Source organism: Ascaphus truei, chromosome 1, assembly GCF_040206685.1.
Source record: "Ascaphus truei isolate aAscTru1 chromosome 1, aAscTru1.hap1, whole genome shotgun sequence".
NCBI classification, from domain to species: Eukaryota; Metazoa; Chordata; class Amphibia; order Anura; family Ascaphidae; genus Ascaphus; species Ascaphus truei.
In genome coordinates this window covers 210,529,294-210,543,683 of record NC_134483.1, presented here as the reverse complement: position 1 = coordinate 210,543,683, position 14,390 = coordinate 210,529,294, and the positions used below count along the sequence as shown (strand labels likewise).

The 14,390-nt window shown below is 41.5% G+C and overlaps 2 protein-coding genes across 4 annotated transcripts in view; both read left to right on the top strand.

Annotated features, from left to right (window-relative positions):
• SNCAIP (synuclein alpha interacting protein) overlaps positions 1-14,390 on the top strand; it is a 283,312-nt gene that overhangs the window by 107,748 nt on the left and 161,174 nt on the right. The gene's annotated exons all lie outside the window — the stretch shown is intronic.
• Positions 11,971-14,023, top strand: LOC142470217 (olfactory receptor class A-like protein 1). Its single transcript, XM_075577185.1, has one exon. It carries the CDS (start codon positions 12,489-12,491, stop codon positions 13,485-13,487), a length of 999 nt encoding a protein of 332 aa, XP_075433300.1. The 5' UTR covers positions 11,971-12,488; the 3' UTR covers positions 13,488-14,023.

The following is a 14,390-nucleotide window of genomic DNA, read 5'->3' as shown; positions in this document are numbered from 1 at the left end:
TACCGCTCATGGATCACTGTCTGTATTCACTGCTTCAGCGCATTTTTTTTAAAGAAAACAATAAACAAAGCCTAGTTCCTCTGGAGCGCTAACTCACTTCTTGAACCCTGACTATGACTGGAAGGCAAAGCCCCTTTTTCAACAACCATATTACACATTATTGTGATAGGCAAGTAAGTTTTACCTGCTTCAGCAGTCTCTCTCTCTCTCCTCTTGGGATTGGGGAAAAGTGTCCATCTATGGTTTTGCGGCTTTCTTCAGTGCAGTGTAGATTTGCTGCCTGGATGTGTATCCCTTTAATTCTGGTCCCTGCTGCATGTGATTCTTTGCTTTGTTGCTCAGGCTGTTTGCAGGAACTATATGCAGGAAAATAAGCACAACATTTTTCACAGGCCGTGCAGTTTTGCTGCCTGGACGTGTTTCTTTGGTTTTGTTGCTCAGGCTGTTTGCAGGAACTATGCAGGCAAAAGCACAAAAAAATTCACAGGCAGTCTCCAGGGCCCCTTTGAACTTCAAAGGCCACCTCTCATCCCACTTCTGACACCATGTGTAAGAGACGTGTTCAGAGGTACATACTGTATAATGGAGACCGATTGGGGTGAAATTACAGTATATCTTGGCTTTATTGAGCCTGTTCCTTAATGCAGGCAAAATATACAAAAACACAAAATAACAAACGCCTATCCCTGTGTAAGGGCAAACTTACTTCCCCAGTCCCTTTCTCCAAGGCTGGAGGGATAATCCCATTACCACCCTATTCCCCAAAGTCTCAAGAGATACCTTAAAGCAGGTGGCCCTTCATGTCAGTCTCTGGTACTGTAGGTTCTTGGATCCCCTGTGTCCAGGCATATAAGTCTCTGGGTGTCTTGATCTCAGCAGAGCCTTTCTGCTCAAGACCTCTATGTGCAGGCTTCCCTGCTTTCCTCTTGTCAGCACCCTTGTGTACTGAGGAAAAATCTCCCATCTGTTTCTGGGTACATGCTTTTTCACAGAGCTGTGATTAGGCAGGTGGAGTAGTTGATTGCAAGTGTGCAATTAACCAGCACACTGCTGGATTAGAGGAAAGCCTGTCAACAGGGATAAGACCCTGTTACAACCTCCAATACATTTTTTTATTGGACTGGCAGTGGCCACAAAAACTGCCAGGCTGGCCAAAATACAGCCATGTGTTAATCCTATTAGCATACATGCCAGCAGTGACAGCCTTTGACCTTCTGAGGTCCTAAGATACTGTATGTCAAGTTTAAAGCAGCAATACAGGTTATGTTTTTAGGAGGGGAAAAAAAGATGTATCTTTTATTACAGGTTTGAAGCAGGCGGTGTCCGGTGTTAAACTGTGTTAATTTTAGCTTCGGGACCCCTTCTTCCAGATATGCCTCCATAGGGGGTGCTGGTATCTCTGCGAAGTTTAAAGGTTCTGACACACCAGAGGACATCACAGTTTCCTATTGGCACATGTGACGCAGGTCATTTAAACCGCCATTAGATTAGGCACACAGTTTCCCTGTCTGTAGGGATATGGGCACCGCTACAGAGATAAATATCTCTGGAGGCAGGGGGCCCCCTGAGCACACATGTCAGTGTTTCTTTAACACACATGCCAGTGTTTCTATTACCATACATGTCAGTGTTTCTATTAGCACACGTCAGTGTTTCTATAACACACATGTCAGTGTTTCTATTAGCACACGTCAGTGTTTCTATTAGCACACATCAGTGTTTCTATTAGCATACACGTCAGTGTTTCTATTAGCATATACGTCAGTGTTTCTATTAGCATACACTCCAGTGTTTCTATTAGCACACGTCAGTGTTTCTATTGGCACATGCCAGTGTTTCTATTAGCATACACGTCAGTGTTTCTATTAGCACACGTCAGTGTTTCTATTAGCACACATCAGTGTTTCTATTAGCATACACGTCAGTGTTTCTATTAGCACTCGTCAGTGTTTCTATTAGCATACACTCCAGTGTTTCTATTAGCACACGTCAGTGTTTCTATTGGCACATGCCAGTGTTTCTATTAGCACACGTCAGTGTTTCTATTAGCATACACGCCCGTGTTTCTATGCACACGTCAGTGTTTCTATTCGCGTACATGCCAGTGTTTCTATTAGCACACACGCCAGTGTTTCTATTAGCACACACGCCAGTGTTTCTATTAGCACACATGCCAGTGTTTTTATTAGCACACACGCCAGTGTTTCTATTAGCACACATGCCAGTGTTTTTATTAGCACACATGCCAGTGTCTATTGTTTATTTATAAAATGTTTTACCAGGAAGTAATACATTGAGCTACCTCTTGTTTTCAAGTATGTCCTGGGCATAGAGTTATAATGACAAATACATGGTTACAAATGCATTGTTACAATAAGTGAAAAGGGTTATACAGTACATTATAAACAAGACATTGCAGTTAGAGATAATATATATTGTAGGCGTATGTAACAGTTACAGTCAAGATTAAAATGTGAGACAGCTTTAGTTTTGAAAGAACTTAGACTGGTGGTGGCTGTGACAGTCTCCGGTAGATTGTTCCAGTTTTGGAGGGCACGGTAAGAGAAGGAGGGACGGCCGGATACTTTGTTGAACCTTGGGTCTTTTGGAGTCAGATCTCAGATGATAAGTGCTGCATGTGGTAGGGGCTGGGAGCTTGTTCAGATAGGCGGGTAGTTTGCCCAGAAAGTATTTGAAGGCAAGACAGGAAAGATGAACTTTGCGCCTAGACTCAAGTGATGACCAATCTAGTTCTAGCACACATCAGTGTTTCTATTGGCATACAATACATGTCAGTGTTTCTATTAGTACACATTTCAGTGTTTCTATTAGCACACCTTATTGTTTCTATTAACATACTGTTACGGTGCTCGTCTCCGATCAGGAAGCGAACACACAGGGCTGAGGTACGGATGCAGAATAACCGACCAGAGCCCAGGGACAGAGTCCTGTAAGAGTATCCGTATTCGGTAAGCAGGCAGGAGGTCAGGGCTGGTGGCAGTGGTGCAAAGTCCAAGCAAAGGGCAAAAGGTCAGGGCAGGCAGAAAGCAGCGAGGTCAGGGTCACGATCCGGGGGCAGCAACAGAGGAATCCAAACAGGTAACAGGAACAGGCTCGCCTCATTAAAAGGCAAGCCACAGGGAAGGCTCAGGAACAGGCTAGCCACAGGAACAGGGAAGCCACAGGGATAGGCAAACCACAGCGACATGAAAGCCACAGGGAAGACTAAGGAACAAGGAAGGTTCAGGAACTAGAACCCAAGGTGGCCAGGAACATGAGGAAAAGCATACCATGCTCAGGCAGGGTCTGGAAATCACTGGATGCTATTTAAGCCCTGGAACAGGTGCTGCCAAGAACAAAGTTCAGGAGGAGGCTTGCCAGCAACCAAGATGTCCACAGCAGCCAGGTAAGGGTAGGTTTCAGCCAAATCCTGGACTGGAGCCCTTACACATACAGGCCAGTGTTTCTATTAGCACACATGCCAGTGTTTCTATTAGCACACATGCCAGTGTTTCTATTTGCATACATGCCAGTGTTCCTATTAGCATACATTATTGTTTCTATTGGCACACATGCCAGTGTTTCTATTAGCACACATGTCTGTGTTTCTATTAGCACACATGCCAGTGTTTCTATTTGCATACATGCCAGTGTTCCTATTAGCATACATTATTGTTTCTATTGGCACACATGCCAGTGTTTCTATTAGCATACATGTCTGTGTTTCTATTAGCACACGTTATTGTTTCTATTAGCACACGTCAGTGTTTGATTAGCATACATGTCAGTGTTTCTATTAGCATACATTATTGTTTCTATTAGCAAGTATGGCAGTGTTTCTATTAGCACATGGCAGTGTTTCTATTAGCACACATGGCAGTGTTTCTGTTAGCATACATTATTTATTTTTATTTATTTATAAAATATTAGACCAGGAAGTAATACATTGAGAGTTACCTCTCGTTTTCAAGTATGTCGTGGGCACAGAGTTAAACAAATAATACATGGTTACTGTGTAGTTTTGGGGCATGCGTCCCAAATACAGTGCTCAATCTAAGTCTGAACTTTAGTGAGTAGTTGAGTCCATTAGCAGGAAGTCAGCATATAAACACAGCAAGATATTGGACCCAGTGCTTGATAAATGCATCCACAATAGCGTATTGAGATAAAGAAATAAGGGTTAACATACCGTTGGTTTGTAGGACTGCGCCATACATGACCCTTGTGTTGCTGCACTGTTACCGGTCATCAAGTCTCTAGTGAAAAGAGACATACAATACTCACATAAGGCTGCTTCCCTGAGTGCGTGCATCCACGCTCCATATGCAATGTAGTGGTAGAAATTCAAGGATTCCAGCGGTGCACAGCTCAGTAGAATAGGAGACCAGCAAGGTGTTGGTTTAAAAATATAAATTTATTGAAAAAACATGGTATGGTGGACACACTCTGACGCGTTTCGGACTGGCATAGTCCTTAATCATAGAGCTGACTCGCGCCGTTCATTCCCCCTGTCTTATGGAGTAAACCCCTCCCACTTGCGTCATCGCGCTATGTATTTTGGCGCGAAAATCGCCGGTAAGGAGCCTCATTGGCTAGTGCTCTATTCCAATCAAATGCCCGAATAGAATAGAGCACTAGCCAATGAGGCTCCTTACCGGCGATTTTCGCGCCAAAATACATAGCGCGATGACGCAAGGGGGAGGGGTTTACTCCATAAGACAGGGGGAATGAACGGCGCGAGTCAGCTCTATGATTAAGGACTATGCCAGTCCGAAACGCGTCAGAGTGTGTCCCCCATACCATGTTTTTTCAATAAATTTATATTTTTAAACCAACACCTTGCTGGTCTCCTATTCTACTGAGCTGCGCACCGCTGGAATCCTTGGATTTCTACCACTATAATACATGGTTACAAGTACAGTTACATAAATGAACAGGGTATACATTATATACAAGACATTGCATGCACAGTACATGGCAGTGTTTTTATTAGCACCCGTCAGTGTTTCTATTAGCATACATGTCAGTATTTCAATGAAAATCAGGAGATTTGTCTCTCCCCCCTACTATGTTATTGACTCCACCTCCAAAGTGTCGCTATCCCCGGCCCACTGTAATCCACAGGCCTCCCTTCTGCCCCCTTCTTCTGAGTGCTGCAGACAGGTCTAATCTGGTGTTAACAAATCAATTAGATTTACCTGGCAGCCTCAGGCAGAAGTGAGGAGAGAAATATTAATTAGTTATTTTACACTCTGGCATCGGGAGATGTGGGGGGCTGAGTTCAAAATCGGGCTTCATCCTCCTAATACAGAGGGTTGGCATATATGTATTTGGGCCTAAATGTATAAAACTACGAAACATGTCTTGGATTAAGATATTGGCTTAAATTGTAGAGCAGATGTTATATTGGTGAGTGTATATTATTTATAGAGCTTCAGTGTACAGTGTAGCAGCCCTTATTGCTCCTGCTGGCACGTTGCACCGGGACACGCAATGAACAAGCAGGAGTAGCCGCCACTGTAACCGCATTAGATGCGCGTGAGAAATGGGTGAGTCCACCCACTGGCATGCAATATCGCCTGCTACGCCTATATGTTTCTCAGGGGGACTGCCATTTTAGATCAATTTGCCATTTCAACAGTTAAAATGCACTGAATACATGTAATTTAATTTTATGTTCCACTATTGGGGACTTTCTACATTTGTTAATTTTTATTTTTTTCCATCCGTCTTTGATTTGTCGGCCGATGAATCGGTATAATAAACAGTGTTCTAAGTGGTTTTTAAAAAGTAGTCGAATTTAGTCTTATTTAGTAGAAAATGTAGTTGCGCTAAACTTGACACAATGCTCTTTACAACAATAAATCTGTGAAATCCTGAAAGGTATAGAGTTTCTCTAAAAAATCTGTTACTTTAATGTGAAAGTGGCACTGCAAGTGTGTGAATACATTTTAAAAAGTAGCTGTACTGTATCCCATAGTCCATATTACTATCACACTTCAAACACTGACATGACCTGTGAGACTGCGAGGCAGCTGCCCTCCCCTCCACCCTAAGTACCCAGAACCCCACATAAATAATAAGGACGCGCCCTGCAGGCCAAACTAAATAAACTCTCTCGCCCCTCCCCCTACCTCCCGACCGTATCACCTGAAGGCGTGAGGGGGGAGGGGAGAGAGGCCAGGGAGGAAATGCGAAGGTAAGAGGGGAGCCGGGTCCCCCGGTCATGGTTGACCTTCACTTAGGGCTCAAGGCATCTGTATGTCAATGGATGACTTGGATTTTCTTTTTCCAATGATTAACAAGACATTTTTAATGGACAGAATATGAATTACTTCTGAACGGCTCACATTCACGTTGCTTTCATTAATTGCACCTATTAGTTATGTATCAGTAAAGGACTGCACGTCTGCTTGGTCTGCACTTACTGGAAATGTCTGTATGTTGTGTTGTTCCTGCATCCAATTGTTTTGTACTTCTCTTCAGTGTAGTGATCATCATCAGGTTTGTTCTTACGGACTTTCGTTTTCCACGTGTTTCCTCGAGTCATCACTCATCCAGACATATTTATCATTTACCCCCTCTATGTTAAACACTTATAGCAAGATCCTCTGTAATCCATTTAGTTTAAACAGATTAAATGGTCATGAAATAAGGTCGCTTTGTAAACAGGGTTGTGCACAGTTCATAGTGCAGTAACTTCCATGCAGGGTGATGGACGTTAACCCCTTCATTGAAAAGGGCAAGCAACCCCTCTGAAAGGTAAGGATTAATGCATTGTTACTCTTGCATTGCAGAGGCGGAACAAGGTGTTTTTGCGCCCGGGACAAGTTTTACCAACTTCTCCCCCATCCATTTGTAGAACCAAGACAAAACAATCCTATAATTCTTAAGAGGGGGTGATAACCTTTTGTATATTGGTGGGATTTGTGTTTCAGGATACAAATCGCCTCACACCCTCCCACCTCTTTCTCTCCCTCTTTTTCACTCCCTCTCTCTTCCCCCTCACTCACTCCTGCCCCACTCACTATTCCTCATTTTACCTATCTTGACCCGTTCTCTCTCTCGCCCCTCCTCCTTTCTCTCTTTCCCCACCTTTCTCTCTCTTATCCCCCCTTTCTCTCATCCCTTTCTCTGACTCACTCTCACCTCCTCTCACGCTGTCCCCTCTCTCACTTCCCTCCCTCTGCCTCCCCCTGCACCCCACCTAATGAGCGAGGGGGAGGGAGACCCATCATGGCAGCAGAGGGGGCCCCAACCAAGCTGCTAATGCCTGAAGTTGGGTCCGATTTCCAAAGGGGCCTGACTCCAGAATCAAACCAGAAGGGTGGGCCCCCTCTGCTGCTGGGCCCCGAGCCAGATGTTCCTGCTCTCCCCCCAGTCGACAGCTGGATTGTAACATCCCCTATCAGGCTGCGCCCGTGCCCCACTCACCCCACCCTACCTCTGCAAAGAAGTACAGGAGGACCCCGCTCATACGGCTGGTTCCATTCCATGGAAAATCGCCGAAAAACAGAACCGGCGATTTTCGGCGTCTCCTACCCTTCTGCGCATGCGCGAACTCGGCCCTCCTCATTCTGCACATGCACGACCTCGGCTTTTCTGTGCATGTGCAGACATGGCGGCCCCCTTCTCGGGACCCCCGTATTGGCGGAACGCCGAGAAGCAGGGTCCTACTGTATTGAAATAGTAAATCCTAAGGGGTTTGGCACACAATCTGTTATCCCCTTTCTTCTTGTTATCCTGCACATCAACAGACAGTGAAGATCCAGCTGAAAAGAACTAAGTGAAGAGCTAGATATACACATCCCACATGTTTTTTTTTAAATATATATATATTTTTTTTCTGTCATATAAGATTTGTTATAGCCTAATGATTATCCTTGAATACTGATTAAAAGCACTGCTTCACTTAGACTGTCTTCTAAAGCAATACCCTTAAAAATTACTTCTTTGAACTATTGAACTTTTAAAAGAAGTGAAAAATCTGAATAAACGTTATAAGGGATAAGGTAATCCTTTGCTTGGAAGGTACTCTTTCACTAACATAAATCACTTGTGTCATGTGCTGGAAATGCAGAGGAAAAGAAATGGTGCATAGTTTTTTTTTCCCCCTCTGTTCTTTTCCTGACCCGAAACCTTTGTGAATAATTAGAATTACCATTTTCAGGAAATGTCACTGGATGTGAAAGCCAGGAGCAAATACGTCTGTTAGCAAAAGTGAACTTGTCTGCGTGAATTCTCATACTTCCATTAGATACTCTTATTAGAATATTTACAAATTGAAGATGTTTACATTTCTTAACTTTTCCAATTATTTATAGTGTCCTTTCTTACTTTATTTTAATTGTACATTGATAAAAATTAAATGCAAATAATTATTGCTGAGACATGTATGGATATACATTTGTATGTCCACATTTAACACAGTCGTCATAACATTATATACAGTACCATATTAGTTTACACAAACATATTTTAATCACTACAAATCAAAGTTTATGATTGTTTCAGACATTATATAATCCATAATATATAACTTTATACGTATGACATATATGTAACTTTTTGGAATGAAAGGTCCTATACTCATTACATTGCTTTTACGCTGGTCTCAGAAATAACTCCAATGTTAATCGGTTTCTGGATATTGGCAACGCCAGATTTTGGAAGGTGCTAAATATTATAGTGTTATTATCTTGCACTAACATGAACGGAGGTCTGACGATCTCTTGTTAGGTAAACTGCTCATTACCATACGATTTGCATATAAGCCAAACATCCGTTATAATTAATCAATCCGCTATTTTCAGGTGAATGCGAGGACATCATATTGCTAAACACCCATGTGGGTACGCGTTACGGATATCTACGTTATATGGCAATAACGTTACGCTAAAAATGTTACGGAACGCTACAGATGTAACACTTCTGTGGATCTACCCCGTTCTACATAATCGTTTTGTTTCATTGCCTTGTTTGACTTACTGAGCACGGTATCACATTTCAGGGATAACTTTTCCATAAGGTTAAAGATTCAAATGTTTCCTACTAGGCTTAGAGAACTGGTTTATTTTACTAGCAATGAAGGGTCCCAAAACGTAACATAAAGATGTTCCTTTCATCCTATAATTGTATAATGAGGAAGCTGTTATTCTGGGGGTGTTTACTAAGGATAGGAAGGAAACATGATGGAGACTGTCATCCTGTATTAAACTCACATTTAAAAAAAATAATTTGGGGGTATTTAATGAAGTTTATCAGCTGGACAACATTCATAACATACTGTATATAATGCCAGTTTTTTTTCCCCTTAAGGAATTATTGAAACCTGATTATATTATATTTTATTTTATGTGAATATCCTTAGAACGTCTGTTGCAAAGTAGTTAAACTGTTTCAGTGAAGGATCAAGTGTCTTGTATACTAGTTTTATGATGTATTTTGTTATCACAATTTAAATGTGAGTATTTTGAGGCTATACTGTATATAATTTAGTATAAACTAATAACTTTTTTTTTTTTAAATACATTGAAAGAGTACATTGCATCAAAAAAAAAATTCTCTCCTCATATCATCATATGTTGGTATGTTTTATTCATATTCTAACATTTGGCACACGTATTCTTATGTGTGTGACATGCATCATGTTCAGACAGATGAATGTATTAAGAATTGTTTGGGTCTACTTGCATTGTCTTTTAACACCATGAAAAACGTTCAATTTCAACACATTTATGGTGCATAAAAGAGCCACATACTTGAAGTTTAATAATTCTATATCATTTTCATATGTGCGCCACAGAAAACTATAAAACCTCTCCCCCCCATACATCGTTTTTTTTTATCCGTATGAAAAATATGTTGATGCACACACCACACAAAACATACAATGGTGCAAGGAGACGCAATAAATTGCTCGACTCTTGTGCATGTTTTACGACAAAATCACTTGTAGTGACGCTCTACACATAGCCCCCTTTATTTATTGTGTGTGCACAAGTATTTTGAATCAATCCAAAATGGAATGTGAGTAAAAGTGTCCCCTGTTCTCTCCACTCCCCGTATCTCTCCCCCACTCTTCCATTGTGCACCCATGGATGTTTCACTATCAATGAGTGCATCCTTTATTTCTGTCTTTGGGGCAGATCCACTAAGGTCTGATGCGCGGTATCATGATGATCTGGTGTTTGTGAGCAATTATCTCTTGCACACTGGATCTCTTTCTCCATTCCAGTGCCTCATTTGTCCTGTTCTTTCCCTGTGCCCCCTTTCTTTCTTTCTATCCATCCCGTGACTTCTTTCTCCCAATTCCCTCCATTCTTTCTACCCATGTCCTTTTTTCTCTCTCTTTACTTGTAACCATTTGTGTCCCCGAAATCTCTCTCTTTCTACACGTGCACCCTTTTTCTCTACAAGTGCCCCTGTCTCTCGCTACTCATGTATAGCTTTACACTTTCCACATCACCCTTTTTCTCTTCCCATTTCCTATATCGCTTTCTCGCTTCTGATGCCCTAAGTAATCCCTGCCTGAGTCATAGAAACCTTTGTAGTTCAGAATATTGCTGATCTGAGGAAGAGAGGAAAACTCTTGAAAGCTTGTCCTATGACATAAATTTTTTGTCCAAATAAAAAAGGTATCACCTAATACTGAAGAATATATATATATATATATATATATATATATATATATATATATATATATATATATATATATTTATATTTATATATATATCCCTCTTCTCTTTCTCTTCCCACACCCCTTATGCCTAGCAATATGCCTTGAATTTTGCTTTGGCCATGAGTAGTGATTGCAGAGATACAATGGGTGTTATTTAGTAATCTGCAATAGTGCTGATAAGGACACTTTCACACTGAAACTACCATTGACGTGAATGAATAACCCAACCCCCATTGTGAAGTAGCAGATCCCCTTCTCTTACTGCAGCTACTTTATCTGCTGTCCTCCTGTTGGGCACTCAAGGAGCAAAGATCTACAGTATTAGTAGATAAACCGAGGATCTCTCTTTGTGTTTCCTGCTTTGATATAACGTCCATCGCTGCAGTGTTGGAATCGTAGCGGAGGGGTCTCCTGTATGAAACAGACGCAGCGCGTACACCCTCAGGTATCCACATACATCCCATTTATGAGATAATCCGGTTTTGTGTAACGCTGGCTCCGCTGCGCTTCCAAAACTTTGTAGCTGATCACGCCGATTACCACCACCAGAAACACCACTCCGAAGACTAGCGCGGTCACTAGGCCATTATTCTTATCGGAGTAGGCGTCCTCACCCACTGCCACCTTAATAATGTCCAGCTTGCTGGATGGCTCGTCCAGGTGGCTGGCAGGAGAAAGGGAGTCGCGGTAGGATGAGGGGTGGAGGGTAGGGGAGTCCCGCTCGGTCACAGAGAAGGAGGTAGAGGATGGGGGAGATTAGAGGGAGGGTGAGTCTGGGATTTGGGAGGAGGGTGGGTTGGCTGGGGTCTCTTAGCAGGCATCGTTAGTAACGGGTCAGCATGTTTTACTGGCCAAAGTGCTGTGGTGCCGGGCAGTAGATGATGAATATTAGGGGCACGACACTCTATGCAGGTCATGGAGTGATCAATGTTAGTCCTTCGGTCCTCAGAAGGAGAAAAGGAACTGGCCCCAGCTTGACCGATGTCACTCTTCATGCCTTTAACAGAACTTGGCACCGTACTGGCAACGTGAAGGCCCTGAGAATCTGTGCTGGGCGCAGAATCGTGGCCACGAGTTTTGGGTGCAGGGTGAGGGGTAGAAGGCCGGGGGTGAGGGGAGTCAGGAGATTGGGGGGGGGGGAGGGGCAGGACACATAGAATAACACACACCACACAGAGAGAGAGAGAGAGACACACACACATACTGAATGACACACACATGGACTGATCCACGCACACTCTGACTGACACACACACAAGGAATTAAGTTACTATAAATACAGAAGTGCAAATAGCTAAAACAGTTCTATGTCAAACTTCTTTGTGTTTTGGCACTAAAATTGTGTTTTGATTTTTTATTAAAAACATCACCATTACAAATACAATTTCTGTGACAAAAGACAAAAGTTTCACTAAAAATGCACGTTCACAGCACACTCACGCTTTGTTTTTAGTTTGAAAAAATTTAGATAGTGTATTACAGTAGAATTCCCCCGAGAGATAATTATATGTTACCATACTGTTACCAGGTTTCTAAGAGATTTAATTAACGGGTGTGTTTTTCTTTTCTGCCACATTGTCCCATGATAATGCCACATAGCACCTCTAGTAGCTTGCACATTATTCTGCTTTTCATAGTACGGTATATTACTGTATATTTGTATTTGGAAGACTTTAAATATTGATTTGTCCGTAACTGCTTTCTACTGTGAAATCTTTTTACCATGCTTCAAGGGAAGATTCATTTCAATGCTACTTAACACTGGAGATGAGACGGAGTACTCTCAGAAGCTGTGGTAAAGGGCAAAATGAAGCTTTCGGCAAACATCACTGAAATCATAGCCTGCTCCATTTTAATCTTTGTGAGCATAGTTGGAAATGCCATATTGATTTATTGCACCTGGAGATGCATCAGTAGACGTGTGCCAACATCCTTTGCACTCATTTTCAGCCTCGCAATCGTTCATCTATGCAAGAACCTGGTAGTCAATACTATGAACATTGTTTCCAGTGCTGGAATTCGCTTTAATTCTGCTGGTTGTAAAGTGGGAAGATTTACTGCATCAGTGACTACCACACTGGAGATATGGTTTACATTGTATATGGCTGTATTCTACTGTATTAAACTCCAACGAGTTGTATATCCATTGAGGACAGCTCCAAATGGCAAGTGGCGCAAACATCACCTGATAGCCATGTTGGCTTTGTGGATTGCTGCAATTGCAGTTTGCTGTCCGTATCTGGTATTTAGTGGGAATGTGGAAAATATGCCACAACAAAATGCCTCTTCTTTCTTTCATCACAGCTTTCTTTATGAGGAGTGCCAGGTTACATTCAGAGACACAGAGGTGGAATTGTACTATGGACAAATATTCATGGTTATCATTGACCTCCTTCCGCTGGCAATTTTAGGCATAGCAAGTTTTCGCATCGTGCTTCTGTTTCGAGAGAAAAAGAAGGCCGTATATGGGAATATTTGGATTGGGCACGATGCTACAGAGACAGAAGTTTTAAGGGCATCCAAGATAATCGTATTTTTAATGTTCCTGGTCACATCCCTATGGGTTTCCCATTATATCTGGGTCTATTACTTAAAATACACAATGTCTTGGTATTTTACTCCAGCAGTGCTTGCGGTTTTGTTTTCTGGATATTCTAGTCTCAGTCCATACTTACTTATGCTGATAAATTACAAAATCAGTTTAAAGCTGAGGTCTCTGAGGTCTTTCTGCTGTCCATATAACAAAAAAAAGAACTCCCCTGATGGTCAAAAATCTATAGTCGAAGATCCCATTGTTGAAGAATGACGGATACCTTATTATAGAGTCATGGGCTTTCATTAAATTCAAGAATGAGACTGACATGACTATTTCCAGAATGACAGAAATTCAACTAACACGGTTTTCATGGTATTTTTTTATTATTTGCTTTTTTTTGTTCCCTATTTTGAGTACAAAAAGAGGCACGAGGGCACACTGAGATTTACTGGGAAATTGTGTGTGAACCTATTGTAGCACACATTTCTGAGTTTATATACAATTTATTTAGTACAGTAACTATGATAGTAGATATCAATAATTCAATAATCACAGTTTGTATAAGTACTACATTGATCCATTGTAGGTAAGTGTGACAAAATTCCTGTAATAGCTGTACAAAGAAAGAACATGAGGGGTTTATTTGTCTTGATTTATATTTATTTGAAAGATTCTTAACATTCACTAAACTGTTAAATATTAATAATTTGTATACATGTAATACAACATGTACTATTTCTCTGTGTTTATCAAATGTAAATTTCTCTGTGTTTAGAAACTGCAGTAGTACTGTACACAATTGTATTGTAATTTGGTGAATATTATAGTTGCATGTGCTATTATCAAGGCACGTAAGGCATATGATATACAATATAAGAAAATGTAGTGATTTTATTATTTGGCGAGTTTCATTTTTTCCTAGGGGAAACATTTGCTTCTGTTGAACAGTTCTAGTTAGCCTTAATTGTTCTTGTGAAAACTGGAGTCTTTATAGGCTGAAATCCCTTTTATCGAACTAACTTTAAAACTATTCACAGACATTGTACGAGAACGTTTGAAACCCCATAGGGCTGTTCTTTTAGAACCAAGTAAAGACCTCATGTGGTCCTAAATGCACAGCAGTACTGTACTGCCAGAAACCAAAGGAGCATTCTGAGAGCTCATTCTGAACAT